Source organism: Gigantopelta aegis, chromosome 10, assembly GCF_016097555.1.
Source record: "Gigantopelta aegis isolate Gae_Host chromosome 10, Gae_host_genome, whole genome shotgun sequence".
Taxonomy (NCBI): domain Eukaryota; kingdom Metazoa; phylum Mollusca; class Gastropoda; order Neomphalida; family Peltospiridae; genus Gigantopelta; species Gigantopelta aegis.
Genome location: NC_054708.1, coordinates 31,566,481 through 31,586,942, shown reverse-complemented (window position 1 = coordinate 31,586,942; position 20,462 = coordinate 31,566,481). Strand labels below are relative to the sequence as shown.

Here is a 20,462-nt window from a genome sequence, read left to right as displayed (position 1 = left end):
AATCATAAATGAAACTACAACTACAAAATGTACATGGTGATATGGGAATCTTAATACGCATTCACCTCCCTCTGGGTTGATTTGTTTCGTTTGCTTGTTTTCGTTAAATAAAACATTTCCTTCCTTCACTTGTTTGTTTATTTTGTTATACTTTTAGCAACATTCATTTGGCGAATTTCAACAGTTCAACTTTGTGAAGTTTGCGATTAAGTACTATCGTCGTCAGACGAAGGCATCAAAATGGCTACCAGCACAGAAGAAATGTTTCGTAGACGAGTTCAGTCAAAGATTGCTGGAGAGTTTCTCAAAGAAATTGACCCAGGTAATTGACTGGGGTTCAGTAACAAATTTCGTCCTATCTTGAGGTGAAATATAGTGAAATAGAACCCCGCTAAAACTGTCCCAAGCGAGAAAGGAACCAAATTGGGCAAAATGGAAACCAGGAAGGAAACGAATAGCCTATCGTCAATGCGTTCGGTGTCGCAAATTAAGTTAACATTAACAATAAAACACAAGTGCTTTGCATGTGAAAGGTATTAGTTACATAATATTACTTAAGTTAATACTTATACTTGTGAATGGTTGAATAAATTATGTAACTGTCAGCAGTCTTGTTTCTAACATTTGTGAGTTCGAAACTACTGTCAAAGATAAATAATTCAGTAGATAGCTGTTACCAGCACCTTCCAACAAAACAAATACTCATAAGGCTTATGTTTTCTATGCCTCTGTTTAGCGAGACTCATGCAAAAATTGAAAACTTGTAGTTGACACATATTCTTTTGATCTCCATTGAAGTCTTAGATGACTCAATACACAGCAAAACATTACGGTATCCACATGGGATTGTAGTCATAATGGCCCCAGTACTAAATGGCCTGAACAATAATTGGTCAAAACAGCCAGAAAAAAGTCAAAACTGCCAAAGTGAAAAAGTCATAACGGCCCTTGAAAAAAGTCAAGACGGCCTTAGATATAATACTTTAAAAATATATTTCATCTACACAAGTGTCAAGAAAGATAACTGTGCGGATATTATCTGCGTATAGTTGAATAAACAAAGTGTTTAAAATCTACATATGTGGTTAGTACATCTGTGTTAATATGTAGATTTTAAGTACAGGTATGTTTTGGAGAAACATGAAGAGTTATTATTATAACCATTCTAAACATATCGCCCGAGCCATTATACAAAAGATTGCACTAAGCAAAGGGCTTCCTACCCCATAGTCCCACCTACAATAGTAAATTGCGTTGTGTAGGCTAATAAATTGTTACCAGTGATTCTGTTAATTTGGTTGTTTTTATACATATTTTTTTAACTGCCTGTGATATAGGCTATATTGATTACTAATTATTACTAATGGGAATTAATTTAACGTGATAGTACCTATTGGCCATTCTGACAATTTGTTTTGGGCTGTTTTGACTTACATGTTCAGGGCCGTTTCATCATGGGGCCGTTTTGACCGCATACATGTACCTCCACATGTCAAGGTATGTCAACGAAGCGACCAATTAACTAAATAAAATTTTTTATGGGTTAGTTTTGATTGTTGTGATATAAATTGGTGGTAACAAAGAGTCCACTTCAAGAGATTATTTTTGTGCTATCAATGAATAATGTGATTGGCATTTAGTTACTCACAGAAACAGGTATAATTCCGGTAAATTTTGTAGTTGAAATATGATGTCACTGAGTTTAAAATAATTATTAATGAAAATAAAACATGTTTATATGATTTATGTAATTTTGTCATTAGGTACTTTTTAAAAACCACAAATAAATAATGATTTAAAGTACATGTAAATGTACTCAAAATGCGCTGACCTATAAACATAATACCATAAATGTATTAATTAATGTTTAGATGTTTTGTGACTTTTTTTTTTTGTGTGTGGAAATAATAGATCTGGATAATACCGGTACAAAACGTTACTCTCTTTTTCTTCATAGTTTTGGGTAGAAGAGTGATTTTTTTTAATTTTAAAAAATCTGAATAATATAAATTAAACATAAAATTTTATTTATTTATTTATTTTTATATAACGACACCCCAGTACATTATTTATTGATTGTTTATTTGTAAGTGAATACAAGTCTTCTTTTTTAAAAATACTTTGATGGATTATTATTCTGTCAGGGTTTTAGATCTCATTAATTAGGGCACAACTGGGTTTTTGTCTGTTCTAAGCACTCTTAGATCTTGTTAATATATACTCTTCAAAAAAAGAAACGCATAGAGCATATTTTTCATAACATTAATTTTGAAATAACACAATAGTGAATGTTTTAGTATTATCTTATTCTATAGCTAGTGGATATGATATCATGCAATTCTGAAGCTGACAAAACGCATGATTTGACGTCAGCACGTGCAAATATGTTTTTTACAATATCCATAATAATGGTTGCAGAGCTCACATTTATCACGTACAAATCATGCATGTACAGCACTACCCCTTGACAGAAAATTGAGTTACATTCACACACGCATTATCGATAGTGTCGTTACGTAACGTTGAAATTATGCCCAGGCTGACAGAACCACAACGTAACAACGCAATTGGCCGGATGGAAGCCGGGGAATCGAATCAACAGTTGCACGTCTTTTCAACACATCTCAGAGTACAATATCTAGGCTTTGGCACCGTTGTCAGTAAACTGGAGTGTCACGTGACCGCCCCAGATCCGGTCGTCCCAGAGTTACCACACCGGCGCAAGACAAATACATACGTCTACGACATTTACATGACAGATTCCTAACTGCTTCATCATCAACTTCTGCCATACCTGGGATGCGAAGAATTTCGGACCAGACCGTAAGAAACCGTTTACGTGAAGCCAATATCCGAGCTAGAAGACCAGCTAGACGGATAATTTTAACCGTGCAACATAGGTGTCTACGGCTTACATGGTGCAGACGTTGTTTGATATGGCGTCGACAGCAGTGGCGAAGAGTGTCTTTCAGCGACGAGTCACATTTTTTGCTTCAACGCGCCAACGGCAGAGCTAGAGTTTACCGACGACGTAACGAGCGTTATGCCAATAATTGTGTGCGGCAGGTGGACAGATATGGAGGGGGGAGTGTTATGGTATGGGCGGCCATCACTTACACTGGCAGAACAGACCTTGTACATGTCCCAGGTCATCTAACAGCCCAACGTTACTGCAACGAAATTCTCCAGCGTCACGCCATACCTTTCATCAACGCAGAAAATGTCATCTGCCAGCACGACCATATAGCGCACGTATAACAACAGACTTCCTGAATCAACACAATGTCGGAGTGATGCCATGGCCTTCAAGATCACCTGATCTTAACCCCATCGAGCACCTGTAGGATGAACTAGATCGACGTTTACGTCAACGTAACCCTGCGCCACAAACGCTACCCCAGCTGCTCCAGGCTTTGCAACGAACATGGGTTACAATTCCCCAGCCTGTGATTCAAGAATTATTTGATTCCATGTGTAGGAGGTGCCAAGCCGTCATTGCTGCTCATGGGGCTCATACTCGATATTAGTGTCCATGACCGTGACCTTGATACGGTGGCCTAATCCTGTTGATTTGATAGACGATTTCATTCCAAGTGATGATCTGATCATGTTTAACAAGTTTCAATTTTACTGCTCTGGTATTGAGCAAAGATATGATGCTATAAATTTGCAATCCAATCCTAACATATACCAGTTATGCGTTTCTTTTTTTTGAAGAGTATAGTAATGTTAATAACAGCTGCTAAAGATGTTGCTGAAATGCATTTCAAGTTATATCAGTCAAAATATTTTAGTGGTAATGAGGTAAAACTATTTTTGAGGTTAGCATATAACATTGTTGATACTCAATTTGGGTTGCTTGTTTTAGGCATATATATACTCTTTAAAAAAAGTAGGGGAACCTGAAAAATTAATGTTAATATCAACTATTAGACCGAACATACGTTTTGACCATAGACATTCTAGTAAAGAACATTCAGGTCTGTTTATCAACACACCGAAACACATTCCATAGTTTGCAGGTGCATCATGCAGTTGTCCCATATACGTGTATGGGATGTCATTCTCAATTTTGACAATTTCCAGGAAGGTCGATTAATCACTGTGGACTATTATTTCTGTCAATCTTTTTCATTCTGTTGATCATACAGTTATTATTGTTAGTCATTTTTATTGTTTGAATTTGCAATTTACTGATAAAAAAAACATCAACTTTCAAATTTCACTTCTGACCCCAATCGTCCTTCAAGTACTGAACTACCGGTTGTAATGTTTGCCCAATTAATTCACTATTATCATATAGCCATTCCCCACAGCTAATGTACCTTACAATTTTGGCAATTGTAAATTCTTATTTGAGTTCACCTACTTTTTAGTATATGTTGTGCACAATGTTTATCACCTCGACTTTGCTGCAATCAAAAAGCCCCATCTATATAAAGTTGTATAATTCTGAATCTTGACCCAAAATAATTGAATGCCTCAATGTGGTTAGGTATGTATTAAGGCTATGGAGTGTTTTGTTGTAAGATCCAGCATTGAGACACAGATGCATGCATACCTGTACACACAGAGTAAAAAAACAAATCTGCATACAACAATATTTTTTTATTTATGAATTTTTTAACTTTAGCATCCATTTGATATATCTAGATTAGGTGTAACTTATATTTGAGACATAACAACCACTGAATAAACAGTTTACTGGGTGGTCATTAAAAAAATATCCTTTCCAGGTAATGTATTCAGACTCCTGGAAAAATGTAAAAAAAAAAAAAAAAAAGGCAAATGAACCAAAATGGTGCTTAAAAGTCCTGGAAAATTAAAATGTTTCAAGTGTATGAACCCTGTATCGCTAACCCTAACCCTAACCTTAAGCTAATTCTAATAAATATTTCTTTAAAATTGTTAGGGGGGAAAATAGGACTACTTGCCACAAATTCATTTTAGTAAGCTAAACTTAAAGTGTTACCAACCTAATGGGCCCATTGAGAAAACAGAAAATTGTCTTGTACTTCAAATTACATTATGACATATACACCAAAAAAAAAACCCAACCCTAGTGCATACACTAGTGGGAGTAGTTCCTTAAAATAAACCTCAGCATAAGTCAACATTTATTCTGGTAACGCCATTTACACATACATCTTCCAAGCAAGATTGGTCAGAATGAAACTGGTCAAAATAACAAATTCTATTACATTTCCCCCACCCTAATTGTGTACTTTAATCCATTTCGATCCATAGATACAAAAAATACTTACTAAATTGTCTTCTTGTTTTTTTCTTTGAATTGCTATTTTAATTTACTCTTATTGGCAGGAATTAAAAGTTGGAACAGTCATGTGTGTGGAAAAGGATCAGTGAAGTAATTACTCATTCAAAATGCCCTACATTCCACAATAAAGGAAATTTAAATAAAAAAAAAAAAATTAATACAAATAAATAAATTATAATTAATAAATATAAATGTAAAAAATATAAATCAGTGTATTAATTGAAAACATTAAAATTGCTCGTTTGCCAGTAATTAAAATAACACTTTCAAACCATTTTAATTGAAAAAACCTGGAGTTTCATGCAGAATCCGGGAAGGTTAACAGTTCTGAGTGGAAGTAATTACTTGCATCAAACCATAAGGACTACAGCTCTTTGTGTGGGTGGCTTAATGTGTAAGTGGTTGAGGTGTTTCGACATGGTGATACAGATCATATCATGATGTGAGGTCAACAATAGAATACATTGATTTATGGTGGCTGTATCACAATTTTCACAGTATGTCTTAAAGTTAATGACCTAAATTCTTGAGGTACATACATTTTTTGTTTGCATAAATTAATTTTGAGCTGCTACAAACATGAGGATAATAAGAAACGCATTGGATTTGCACATGTATAAACAGATCTATGTAACATTGTAAATGATATGTAATTTAATCATAAAAAAGATGTAATTGCTGAAAATATTTAAAAATTGCCTAATGACTAGGGTCAGTGTGATTAAGTACATCGCAATATGTACTGTATCACAACTGATGTATCGTGATGCATATCATATCACAACCTACCTTTATCGTTATACCTCTTGTTGTTTACTAGATCCTTATTGTTTAACAATAGCATGTTGTGTGTTGAGTTAATCGGCAACAAAACTGAGGAGTTTTTCAAAGCCGGAATTGTCGGTGCGCTGGAGCTTATCGTTGATCAACAGTGACCGGGCTGGTGCAATGAATAATTACTATTGACAGATAGACAGTTCGATGACAAAATAAACTTTTTATTTTAAAATAAATATTATGAAAAACAGGTTATGTATGTGTGTTTCCAAATGTGACATGGTTCTGTTTTGTATGCCGCAGTACATGGGCTTTGACAGTAGTGAAGTGTTATTGATTCTCGGAACCTGGTTACGCAATGCGTATTGTTCTCAATTCTTTGTTCAAGAAAATTATTGCAGAGGCCTATAGGTAATAAAGATCTATATGTCAGTAAGAGTATTGTTTGATTTTCTTTTAATGTCTTTTATTTAGCAATTATGAAATATTAGCATTTTGTAAGGCCTCATTAAATTTGCTAATATTTTATGGTCACTAACATTTCCTGATTTACAATATTATAAAAATCAAGTGTCTGATATTTTACAAAAATGTATAATAAATATAATGATTTTTAATGAGGACCTTATGATTGATTGGCCGTCTGTGATTGTTGTTTTGGGTGGACAGAAACACCAACTATATATACTGAACAAAATAAGAAACTTCCACAAATTTTGCTTGAACATAACTTGATGAAAACAAACCAGGGGAATAATTGTTATATATGCGTTTAAAGAGTGTTCCATGATGCATCGTTTGGTGCAAAAATCATGGCCATGGGTTAACAGAAACTGGGAGAAATTTTGACCAAGTGTGGTAGGGGTTAAAAAAAAAAAACACTCACTTAATAACGGGTATGACCACCTCTTGAACTGACCACTGCAGTGCATCGCAGGCGCATAGAATTGACTCAAGTTTTGATTTCTGCCTATGGAATATTGTTCCATTCCTGAATAAACGCTTGACGGAGTTCGTTGACGTTAGCGGGTGGGTTGGAACGACGCCCCAATCGTCTGTCCAGACTATCCCAGACATGCTCGATGGGGTTGAGATCAGGACTTTTAGCGGGCCAGTCATCAATGAAATCAATGTTATTTGTCCTAAGAAAATTTACAGTGTCTCTAGCTGTATGAGAGGTGGCATTATCATGCTGAAAAATCGAGATGTTGGCGTTGTTATGGAACAGAGGAATGACGTGATGAGCGAGAATGTCATCGCAGTAACGTTGAGCATTTAAATTGCCATCAAAGATGACTAGTGGTGAACGATAACCATGGGCAATGGCTGCCCAGACCATGACACAACCCCCACCCCCGAAACGATCTTGTTCAAGAACACAAAAGTCAGCATAGCGTTCATTTCTTTTACCGTAGACGCGCACCCTGCCATCACCACGTCGTAAAGAAAATCTGGATTCATCCGAAAAAAGAACGGTATTCCAGCGTCGCCATATCCAACGAGTGTGTACACATGCCCAATTAAGACGATTTAGACGATGACGTTGCGTTAAAACTCATTCGATGTAAGGACGTCGTGCATGTAAACCATTGTCCCGCAGACGATTACGAACAGTTTGCCCATTGATTCGGTTATTATGAAGCCCAGGTGTGTTAGCAGCAGTAGCAGTGGCAGTTTGGAATCGATTGCGCAAATGCGTGTTCATGATATACGCGGACGTCCACGACGTGGCAAGTCGTTGGTGCTTCCTGTCGTTCGAAATCTTACGCGAAGATTTCGTATCGCTCGACTAGAACTCCCAACATGCCTTGCAACGTCTTCTGTCAACATGCCAGCATCAAGCATGCCAATCGCCCATTCGCGTAAATTATTGGGTATTCTTGGCATACTAAAAATGCTACAATGTAAAAAATGTTAATTTTTTTACAAATGTTAAAGCGTTTTCGTTCACTTGACAACAATGTCAGTAAGACAAGTAAAACAGATTGACCGAATACTACACGGGACATGTCGAACCATGCATGCACGTGCAAATTGAATTTCACGTTGTCGACGATTAACAGTGCAAAAATAATCGATAAAATTCATGAATCCTGATAATACAGCTCACGGCTAATACTACCTATATAATTTCATTACACATTGAATTCTTTAACACAACAAATACTATATGTACAAATCGGAAGTTTCTTTTTTAGTTCAGTATATTTGTAGGTACAAGTTAAGAAATTTATGAATATAATATAGGTTGAGATTTTTTTTTTGTTTTTTTTAATATATTATTATTGCTATTTTTTCAGATGCATTAAAAGATCCAGATAGATACAAGGGTGAAGGAGGGCCTCTAAGTGCTCACATGGATCTAAAAACTCAAAAAGAGTTTGAGAGAAAGTTCGAAAAATATCGAACGAAAACCTCTGCATTTAACTTTCAAAACATTCTGTGGCTACTTGCCGCAATGGCAGTGTTTCATTTTACTGACTTTGTTCTTGTCTTGAGATATGACCCCAGAATTGACAGGTGAGGTACTCTTCTTTGGTTCATGTATATAATTCAGCCCTTAAAATAAGCTGGGGTCTGCGTAATAGATTAATAGGTTACGTCGTATTTCTCGGTCATACCCAATTCGCAAGCTTCAGAGATCGCTCCCCAATTTTAAAACATTAAAAAGTAGTTGCTAATCAATTTTCAATTGACTAGAAATATTGCTAATCGAGATTTTTAAAACAAAATCAAAATGTTCCCTGGATGGTATCCCAAGATTCATAGATCACTTTAATTGTATGAAAGACTGCTCACCTGCGACTCTATGGGCCGATTTCATATGTCTGGGTTTCGAAACACCGGGTTATATCAAAACCTAGGTTTAACACTGGTTTACATAAAACGCTGAAAAACATGACCAAGACATACACCCGTGGTGTATTTCACATGTGTGTGTTTTACCCGTGTTTACAAAACCACACTTTTTACATGGGTAAATTACCCGCAGATTTGAAAAGGGACATAAGCGAGGAATAGCTTACACTTCATCACTTTGTAGTTGAAACTCGTTACTGGTATATTATTAGCATTCGCGTTCGAGATGGAGGATTAGCTACCTCCTCCCCAGCGAAAAACCACCTCAAGGGCAGGTTTAAACAAGCAATACAATTGTAACCCAGTGTTAAACTAGGATTACTGAAAACCAGACATGTGAAATGCACAGTAAACATGACCCAGGGTTTAACCTAGGTTTAAACCATATGTTTCCAAAACCCACCGATAACCTAGACATACGAAATCAGCCCTATGGGTTTCAGTAAAGTTTGTTTCTTTAACGACGCCACTAGAGCACATTTATTTTTTATCTTATCACCGGCTATTGGACGTCAAACATATGGTCATTCTGACACTGTTTTTTAGAGGAAACCCGCTGTCACCACATAGGCTACTCTTTTATGACAGGCAGTAAGGGATCTTTTATTTGCGCTTCCCACAGGCAGGATAGCACAAACTATGGCCTTTGTTGAACTAGTTATGGATCACTGGTCGGTGCAAGTGGTTTACACCTACCCATTGAGCCTTGCAGCTATGGGTTTCAGAATCGACTGCCCTCATTTGACTTGGGTTTTTATCAAAGGCCATACCATGGTATGTACTGTTCTGTCTGTGAAAGTTCAAATAAAAGATCCTATCAGTGTTCGAGATTAAACATTTTTGGCATCCCACCTGAGCATTTAGTGTCCCACTTAAATGAAATTCATAAATAACATTGCAACAAACTTGGACGACACTGTCACTTAACTTCACCAGTAAATTACGACTACCATTGTTTCAGCAAAAAATAAAAACTCAGGATTCCAGTGGGATACTGGGTTATTGAAGTCTGGTATCCAAACTTAAATTCTGGTATCCCCAGGATAACAGGATACCGTTAATCTCGAACACTGCCCATAGTTTAAAATGTTACAATTAAGTTGTATCCCTGTGGGGAAAAGTATAAAACTGTGTGATGTTCGATTAGGGTTTTTGTTGTTGGAAGAGAAAAACACTTCAGTTCACTTATTCATTATTGGTTTAGTCGTTGGAAAATAAGGAATAGATGTAATAAAATGCAACTAAACTGCATTACACATTCCCTGTATCTACGATTACTTTGTCATTTAAGTTTAGTAACAGAGTATTTTTCCTGTCACATTTAAATTTTAACTTCTTGGTATATGGTGGAATATAGTGAGTCAGAAATTTAATTTCGTCATGTATACCCAATAAATACAGGATAGGCAAGTCCTGCAATTAAGAAAATGACCACAACAAAAACAATGTGTGGAAAATAGTGTTCACAGCAATTTTTACAGTTAACACGTTTGCAACTCTGATTGAATAGTTTATTTGTTTTGTTTGCCATTATACTGTAAGATTCAGCTATACCAGTGGTGGCATTTGTTGACTAAAAGTGACTTAACAGTTAAAAAGTGAATGACACATGCATGATCAAGAACAATGGGGGTTGTAAGGGGTTGACAATTTATCATATACAGCACAGTCAGTCCGCAGTGACATGTCAGTTCAATATTTATGTTTATATTATATTATATCAAAGTGTCAGAATATATTTAATGTGATATAGAATTAAAATATTTTTCTGTTACCAAGACCGAATGCCTCCCCCCCCCCCCCCCCCCCCCATTTTTCAAGCCCAAGTAAATCAGGTGGGTTTTTTTTTTTGGGGGGGGGGGAGGGGGGTTATGCCATTCGGCACCAGAAAAGGGTAATATATTTTATCAATATGAATGATGGAGAAAATTTTATTAAACTATCAGAACGATCCCTTTCTATATACAGTATGTATATCTACAAATATCTTATGATCAGGCCGACCATAACACTTCAAGTGACTTGTAGGAGTGTATGTTGAATATTTTACTGAAAATAAAACACCAGTATTGCACCATAGCCATGGTTTAACAATGTATAAGCTGTCACCACCACCACCCCCCCCCCCCCCCCAGCAATCCAGTGGTCCCTGCAATGACCTAGTTGGAACTCACTTAATGCTGTTAATTTTTTATCATGCCTGATGGCATTTAGATACATATTGTAAACTGATAGTGAGTGTGTTCTGTATTGTGATTGGTTAATTACATTCTTTTTCGAGGATCAAATGAAACTAACACCTGGAAAGCTAATGACGTCATTAGAAAGTGACGTCATTAGCAATTGGAACAGGCGAAGTTGATGATTCAAGGGTCTACAGTTAGACTGAGCCAAGTATTTTTCTTTTTTTTAAATACCAAATATATAGTTAATTCCGTAGAAAAACAATTCAGTTTACAATGGACATAACCATATTGAGTTTTTAGATTTGCGGGTGTTATTGTCTATTTGATGCCCACAAATATTTCTTTTTTTATTTCAGGCTAATGCCTTCAGTCAGAAATGACATTTGCGGGATCAAATAGACAATAACGCCCGCAAATCTAAAAACTCCATATGGTTATCTCCTAAGTAACACATCCAGTCCCTATGTCGGCTTTAAATGTAACAGAAAAGTCAAACCTCCACTGAGGGGATTTTAACCACAGCCTTTCAGTACGAGAGTCCAGCACTCTACCAACTGAGTTAATAGGTAACTTCCCACTAGCTATTGGTAGTAGGAGCACTTTATACCAATACTACTACTGTACGCACATATTAGTGAAATCTAAAGCATTGGGTTTTTTTTTTTTTTTAAATAATGTTTACTTTTAAAATCTATAGTACAGTTTTGCTTTTAATTTGTAGGTTGTGGTTTAACATTGGAGCTATCCTTATTGCCATCAACCTGTCCATTGCCTTTTTCCTCGTTGTTTGGCTCACCTTTATTAAAAAGATTAGTTCCGATAACTGGGAGCGCATGTATCCAGCAGCCATTCCCATTGCATCGGCAGCATTCCTTGGTGGTGGAATATGGTAAGTATTAAATATTTAAAGTTACAGACCCTAGTTTGAACCTGTAACAGGCCATAAAGCCTGAATAAAGTTACAATATAGTGTAAAAAAAAAAAAATCAAATGTGGAAATACCCTTAAAAATAGACTAGGGCTAGTCTCCATAATATTTACTTTTCAAACTTGAATACATTTATAAAAATATGAAAAATGCATTTTGTGACATTAGAAATACCAGGATGACCTAAAACACTTCAGATGTATGAAAATGGATAATCTTAAAGATAAAATTAAAGTAATGTCTGTTTTTAATTATCAAAAACATCTCTTAACACAAGAATACAATTATAACCCAGTTAGGACCCATAATTGTGAAAGATATGCTGTAGTGTTTAGAAACTAGGTTCTGTCACTTTAATTCAAAGTAAATTTCTCTTGTTCAGTCATAATAATAATTATATTGAAGACTGTCTTATGTGCTGTTATGTCTGTGGGTGAAATACACATAAACGACCCTACCTGCAGATTAATAATATGAATAGCCATGTGTTGGCTGCGAATTTTTTCTGATTCTCTGTGTACAAGTGTCACATTTACTGTACACATGGCATAAAACACATAAACGACCCTACCTGCAGATTAATAATATGAATACAAGTGTCACATTTACTGTACACATGGCATAAAACACATAAACGACCCTACCTGCAAATTAATAATATGAATACAATTGTCACATTTACTGTACACATGGCATAAAACACATAAACGACCCTACCTGCAGATTAATAATATGAATACAAGTGTCACATTTACTGTACACATGGCATAAAACACATAAACGACCCTACCTGCAGATTAATAATATGAATACAAGTGTCACATTTACTGTACACATGGCATAAAACATGCTGCTCTTATTTTGTCATCAAAATCATCTTCCAGAAAACAGTTCGATACCAGCAACTTAGAGCTGGGTGGCATTGAAATTTCAGGATCGGTATTAGTATTTTGGGGGTGATTTACCTCGGTATCGGTACAGTATTCAGTATTGATACAATACCGATACCAACAACGAGTGATATGTTTAGTATTCTCGGCTTTAAATGCATGCTCGAGTTAAGTCTCATCCACTAATTTCATCTAGATAAAATTAACTTTCATACACAAGGCCATCGTTTCTCTCTTCTTTTCAGCTATTTTGCATTACAGGTATATTGTTGTGTGTGCTCTTAACTAAGTGGCAGAAAACATTTTTCAATACCGAAATTTCATTATTTTGAGATTTGCTCGGTTTGAGATTTGCACAATACCGATGCCAAATGGTATATACGGTATACCGCTCCGCTCTACTGCCACTTTACAGGGGCAGTTTATAATTGCACCTATGGATGTTCATCTTAACATGCATTGAGATGGACATCTTATGGATGCAGTCATCAGTAACACTGAATAAATTTATGCTAGACGAGACATTTAATTCAACAGAATTCTTTTTGGTGAATCATGTATCATAAGCTAACTAGTAAATGACTGATTCAGAATCTGTTTATGCTAAATGATATTTTCTAATAATTGATGCCCATCCATCAAAATTTACATCACATTGCAAAAGCAATTTAATACAAGTAATAAAGTAAATAATCCAATGATAAAAATGCTGTTACAAATTGATTTTGCAACAGCTTTTTGTAGTGTCATTGCTGATTGCTCTTGCAAATTTTAAGGGCTGGATGCCTGAACAATGGATGTTGTTTTCTTAAAGATTGATGTTACAGGAAGCTAACTGAATTTGCATACCGTAACTTTTCTTTATATGGGATAATTACAGGAATCGGGTTTCCAACAATTGAAAAATGAACCTGGCTGTTAAATCTAACATTTTTCAAAAAAGTAATTGCCTTGGTGCCGTGTCCACTGCCAACAGCTTTGCAGTCTGTTAATGATGTGCACTGTAACTGTGCTGTGGTATTGACTGGATGTCACGAAATGGCAGAACAGAAATGATTCCAATACCCATGTGAATCGGCAGACTTGACTTTCATTTTGTAATCACGAATATCCAATCTTTGGGGAGGAAAGCTTTGAGGGTTTTGTAGTCTTGTGAATGCTACATCATCTCCAGTACATTGGTGGTTGTAATGAAGGTATTACAATCACTTCAAAGGCAGTGGTTTCTATTTTGTTTATCAGCATTTTGTTTTCAGTGTTGATTAGTGACAGTGTTTAACATTTTAGATTAATGTGGCAGTCTCTGAAACTTACGTAGCAAATCACAACACAATATTGAACACAGTATATTTTTAAACACAGGAGACTTGCGAAATATCGAGATATTTTGCTTTAATGCGACTCTAGTCACTAACTGAATTGGCTAGGCATCACAAAATGACAATTTGCATTTGCTGTAATACAAGGCCACTTTCTTGGGAATTGCGAACAAATTCTACATCTGCATTTATAGTGTTATTTGAGTGCACAGCAGAAACAAAATGGACAGGAATGTTTGTTTAACAACACTGCAACGCATTTTCATTTAACTACAGCAGCTGCATGTATTTAATTAAGGATTGTCTGTTATCTCCAGTTTCGAGTCTGGAGCTCCACGCAGTAAGACGTGTTTGTTTCGCGTGTGCACACTGCACGTGCTTTCGTGTGCTCGACTTGGGGGTCCTTCATTTCGTTGTTTTTGTCAGCGAAATGAAGTTTTGTACTGGGATGTATGCGGCCATTGGAACTGATTGAACGCTGGAACGCTTCTCGTTTCGACAGCCTGCACCACCAGGTTGGATTCTTTTTTAGCGAGATTCCTTGCCTCCACGTCATTTCTCCGTCTGACTGTCGACTTGGGTTTTTTCGTGACTCATATGACGGCCATTCTGTAGAACGCTACGGTTGTTCGCGTTTAGTCTCTACATGTCCGAGCCTGTCCTAGCAGCACTGGAAGATTGACCGCCCCACTCTAAGAAGAAATAGGAAGCGGGGTCGGCCCCCTACTACTCTTTTTCTAGACTTTACCTTGCTTTATAGTGATACCATCTCGTATCCTCCGGAGTCGGGCCCGTTCGCACCACTATACCAACCCATGACGACTGGACTATACCCTAGTCTGATACTCTCTCTTGTTCAGACGGATCCGGCTTCTCAAGATCTGTATTTCAGCACAGCACAACACCTTCAACGTCTATCGACTGTCAATCTAGGGGTTTTCTTGACGGGATGCAACCCAGCTCGTCCCTTTAAGCTATGCACTCAAACGGCCTTAACGAGGCCACTCGCGTGGACATATCGATCGGACTTTAAACTTTTAGATCTGCGTTCAAAATTTTATGTCGAAATTACTTTCTTTTTTTAAAAATATTATTAAATAGTCCGATCCTCTCTTCTTTCTCTTATTTAATTTTGGACTGTCCTTCTAAAATGCTCCAAATTATATAAATATTTGGCCGAGCAGTCAATTCTTTTTATTTTTGGCTTGTAACCTTTTTCTTTTTTGTATTTATTCTATTAACTTAAAATTCTGCTCATTTTCAAACCCCCATCCCGAGTCAGACCACCGATCTTATCGGAGGTCGGACTCGGGATGGGCATGTTTGAAACCCTAGTGGTATATGGGCACGTTAAACTAGTTATCATCATCATCATCATCTGTTATTTCTTTAGATGCATTGGGGTATTGACCAAAAAAAGCAATTGCAAACTGTGTGAATCGGTGAAGCCATTCACACAAAAGTTTGCTATGTTTTTTGTGGGGGTTTTCGTTGTACCCCGATGAATTTTGTTTTTAAAAATTAACAGACAGTCTTTATAATTAAAGTTAAAACATATTTGTTAATGAACACAAACAGTCATATTTTATTTTGAATTCTTTTTGGTTACAGAACAATAACTCAATAATACAAAGTATCAATTGATATAAAGTGACATCATCTATTGTATTGTTCCCTGACAATTTAATTTTTTCGTCCATCGAGAAGTGAACAAACTCACGTTGCTATGGCAGGCCAAATGGGCTGACTGTAAATTTTAATGAATGTAATGGAAATTTAATTATTAGGAGTGTCGCATGTTAATTCTGACCATTTTTCTAGAGACAAAGAAGAAACCTGTTACCGTAGGCTGTTGTTGCCAATTTTATTATCCACATAGTTCTAGACTTACAGGGAAATAAATCCGGTATGACACACCTCAGGCTTCTGAGAATTGAAAATCTGTGTCGTATCGGTTACGCAGAAATAAATCCAGGTAACCCATTTCCTTTTTGCGTATCTTGTTATATCCAAGTAAATGATGCTCCAAATTTCATGCGAACAAAAAACAGGTTATGCAAATGAAACGATAGTTCTCGCAGTTTTCAGAAGCCTGCACCTGTGTCATATTAATTGCACATGCACAACAGATGACATAATATTGGGAAGCTTTGTCATAACATAATGACTTCATAACAAGGCTTCCCCAGTCTTAGCTCTGTATAATCGCCTTCCAAAATGACATTTCGTCGTCTCCTTCTAGTTACGTTTGAAAAGTTTTGACATGGTCCTAGCTTGTTATTCATGAAAATATTATGGATAATAAACTAATTTTATCATGCAACCCATTTCCTTTTTGCGTATCTTGTTATATCCAAGTAAATGGTGCTCCAAATTTCATGCGAACAAAAAACAGGTTATGCAAATGAAACGATAGTTCTCGCAGTTTTCAGAAGCCTGCACCTGTGTCATATTAATTGCACATGCACAACAGATGACATAATATGGATAATAAACTAATTTTATCATGCAACCCATTTCCTTTTTGCGTATCTTGTTATATCCAAGTAAATGGTGCTCCAAATTTCATGCGAACAAAAAACAGGTTATGCAAATGAAACGATAGTTCTCGCAGTTTTCAGAAGCCTGCACCTGTGTCATATTAATTGCACATGCACAACAGATGACATAATATTGGGAAGCTTTGTCATAACATAATGACTTCATAACAAGGCTTCCCCAGTCTTAGCTCTGTATAATCGCCTTCCAAAATGACATTTCGTCGTCTCCTTCTAGTTACGTTTGAAAAGTTTTGACATGGTCCTAGCTTGTTATTCATGAAAATATTATGGATAATAAACTAATTTTATCATGCAACCACGCTTCCTATTGACCTGATAACCCCTACCTGATAATTCGAAGTGTTATCATGTCAGTAGGAAGTGTTATCATGTCACTAGGAAATGAGTTGTTTGCATGACAAATGTTTGCTTAATTTTCAAGTAGATCGTTTTCTCATTTTTCAGACATCCATTTACAGCAATAATTGTTGAACTGCATAAATAAATATAACATTAACACTTCCTGTAACATCAAATTACCTCTTATTTTTCAATTCTCCATTATTCACTCCCATTCGGAACTAGCCAGTGTTTTTAATTAAACATTTTGAAACAAACACGCCAGTAGCTTCTTGCAAAGAATGTTTACATTGGGAACAGCGTCTGACATCACAGTCACTTGCAGCCAGTGATGTAGATCTTCAGGTCACACATAAACTTGAGTTTATTTTTACAGAAAAAGGTACAAAAATTGTAATGTGACACAACAGACTTTGAAATATAATCAAAGTATTTTATTTAAAATTTGGAAACACATAACCTTTAGGCTGGCTATGCCATTCCCAAAATGCTTTTGGGCACCTGCTATTGTCCGACTTCCGGAAGTAGTTTCTATATGATAAAACTAATAGTTTCTATACCGCTTTTGACTGAAAAATATAACTTGAAAGGGGTTGCGTGAACAAAAAAAAATCAGGTTATTACTTTTTGATATCGTGGTTATTTGGCTCAGTTCGATAACGGTGTAACAGGCGAGCTTCAGCGAGCCTGTTACACCGTTATCTAAACCTCGTCAAATAACCACGATAACAAAACGTAGTAACCTGATATTCTATATATTATACTCACTCTCGTTCGAGCAATACAAGAATTTTGACACTTGTTTCGTAAAACAACCTTGTATAATAATGTCTATATAGCAGCAAGGGGTCGTTTAGATGTACTTTTCCATGCGCCAGATAGCACATACCACAGCCTGTTTACACACACAGACACACACACGCATGCATGCACACACACACCAGCTATTAATCTTTGTGTACTGGTACTATTTTCTCAAATATTTTTACAAGTAACCGATTTTAATATTTTGCAAATTACATATCTTCTTGTACTAATTTATTTCATTACTGGTAATGTGTCTGTTTTCCACAGTTTTAATTGTGTATCCTTTTTAATTAGTTTATTTTATTTTTTTATTTTTCAGCTTGATGGTAGGACTGTGGCCAGTGTGGGGTTTCCTGACTCCACCCATCCTCTTCATTATTTTCATGGGTTTCGTTGTTGTTATTGCCATGTTTGGATGACCTTCACAAGCCAAAGAGCTCTCCACATTTATGCATGGTGACAAATATTTTATATTTTGTGGACCAATGAATTAATCCATTTTAATTATGAAATCAAAATTTTGCTGCAATTTTTTTTTTTTTTTTAATATATATATATTTTTTATATATGTTATGCTAACATACTTTGTGATATTTGTGGGTACCAATGTTGCCATATATGTTGTTTGAATGCTTTTAAATATGCCAGTGAATGATACATTAAATAAATTTTGCAAATGCCAGAATGTTTTCATGTCCTGGACAGAGGAGCCGGCAAAATGCGACACCTGCGCCCATGACAGCTGTGTGCAACAACAGCTTGTTCTGAATGTGCATGTTAAAACCTATGACCTGACGGTACCTGTTTGAGGTTGTTTGTTTTTATTTCTAAGAATGTAAATATTTTATGGAAATATCCAGGATTTATATTGGAATGGGGTGTAATTCAATAGGGCCACTTGTTGGGCTGCTAATTTTCAGAAAATTTATAATATATTTGAGGGTAATTAGGATACTTTTAATATTTAATATTTATAAGGGGGTGCTGTACTCCAGAAGTTTATTTCTCGTTCCTGCTAGTGCTCCACAACTGCTGTAACAAAGGCTGTGGTATGTACTATCCTGTCTGTGGGATGGTGCATATAAAAGATCCCTTGCTGCTAATCGAAAAGAGTAGCCCATGTAGTGGCGACAGCGGGTTTCCTCACTCAATATCTGTATGGTCCTTAATTATGTGTCTGATGCCATATAACCGTAAATATAATGTGTTGAGTGCATCGTTAAATAAAATATTTCCTTCCTTCCTGCAGAAGTTCCTCTGGATCCACAACTAGTCTTTTCATAAATATGTTTTATAATTGTTCACTATCTCCAGGGTTATTCTGTGCCAACCCACCTACTGGTTCCCAAATGACCCCTCAGGAATATATAAACAAAACTACAATTCTCCAAAAGTGCAATGGTAAATTTAATTAGCTAGGGGTCCAGAAACAAGAAATTGGTACATTTATAGTAATGGATGGTTTTCTGGACAAAAAAAGGTGGCAGGGGCAACTGTCTCCTCCCCCCCCCCCCCCTCCCCCCAGCACCCATCTCGCCCTCACTAGGTATGACTACAGTCAGAAATAGTAGTGCAAGTCCTTTATCTAATAAATCGAGCTTGAACATGGTTTTATTTTATTTGCTAAAATAAAAAAACAAAAGAAATGCAAATCATGGTTATGGTTAGTTTGTAGTTAGAATGTGTTTACTTTGTTTACAAACACTCAATTCTGTGAAATGATAATGTGTATATCAACCTTTAGTTATCCAGAATCTCAACACATGTTAATGTTACAGTTAAAAATCAGTTTCATGTATATTTTGGTGTTCATTATAATAAATTATGTTTTGTTTTAACGTACTTTGTGATATTAATATAGCCTTATATTTTATTATAAATGACTGGTTTAATATGCTCGTGATTGGTACATTGAATGAATTATACATATTTTTCACAAATGTTATACGGTTTTGTTGTTTTGTTTTTTGACTCTGGTGACTAAGAATGTAAAACATATTTCATAGGCAGATCTATGATGTTTCTTACTAAGTGATGCATTTCAGTAGGGCCACTTGCTGGACTGTCAATTTTCAGAAAATTAAATATGCTTGAGGGTAATTAGGATTATTAATTATTGATCGCTGTAGTTAACTATTATTTACTGTAATATTTTTTTTTTTTAGAAAGATCTGCCTTTTAAAATATAATGCTATTTAAAAACATTAATGTAAGAAATTAAAACTTCCATAATAATTGGTCACATTACAGTAAATGAGGCTCAGTCAGTGCTGCAGTGATGTCTTGACACTTTAACATCATGGCCCATATTTTATAAGCTATTTTATCACTACAATATCGTAAAAATGTTGGAGTCTGTGATGTCATAGCCTATAAGGGTGTTACAATATCATAGCCCTAAAATCGCTTCAAAAATATGTAGCCACTGTGATGTCATAGCCTATAAGGGTGTTACAATATCATAGCCCAAAAATAGCTTCAAAAATATGTAGCCACTGTGATGTCATAGCCTATAAGG

At 35.9% G+C, this 20,462-nt stretch overlaps 1 protein-coding gene across 1 annotated transcript; it reads left to right on the top strand.

The window, feature by feature from the left end:
* The first annotated feature begins 162 nt into the window (after window positions 1–162).
* LOC121384305 (transmembrane protein 128-like) lies at window positions 163–19,069 on the top strand. The gene is made up of 4 exons (XM_041514627.1): window positions 163–322; window positions 8,356–8,575; window positions 11,822–11,989; window positions 18,264–19,069. Exons 1-4 carry the CDS (start codon window positions 241–243, stop codon window positions 18,361–18,363), a joined length of 570 nt encoding a protein of 189 aa, XP_041370561.1. The 5' UTR covers window positions 163–240; the 3' UTR covers window positions 18,364–19,069.
* Window positions 19,070–20,462: the final 1,393 nt, after the last annotated feature.

What these genes read in the sequence shown, in the direction of transcription:
- LOC121384305 (XM_041514627.1), top strand. Translation starts at nt 241, where the DNA reads ATGGCTACCAGCACAGAAGAAATGTTTCGTAGACGAGTTCAGTCAAAG. An exon ending in TATGACCCCAGAATTGACAG is followed by an intron (nt 8,576 to 11,821) that starts GTGAGGTACTCT and finishes TTTAATTTGTAG; the next exon opens with GTTGTGGTTTAACATTGGAG. An exon ending in TTCCTTGGTGGTGGAATATG is followed by an intron (nt 11,990 to 18,263) that starts GTAAGTATTAAA and finishes TTTATTTTTCAG; the next exon opens with CTTGATGGTAGGACTGTGGC.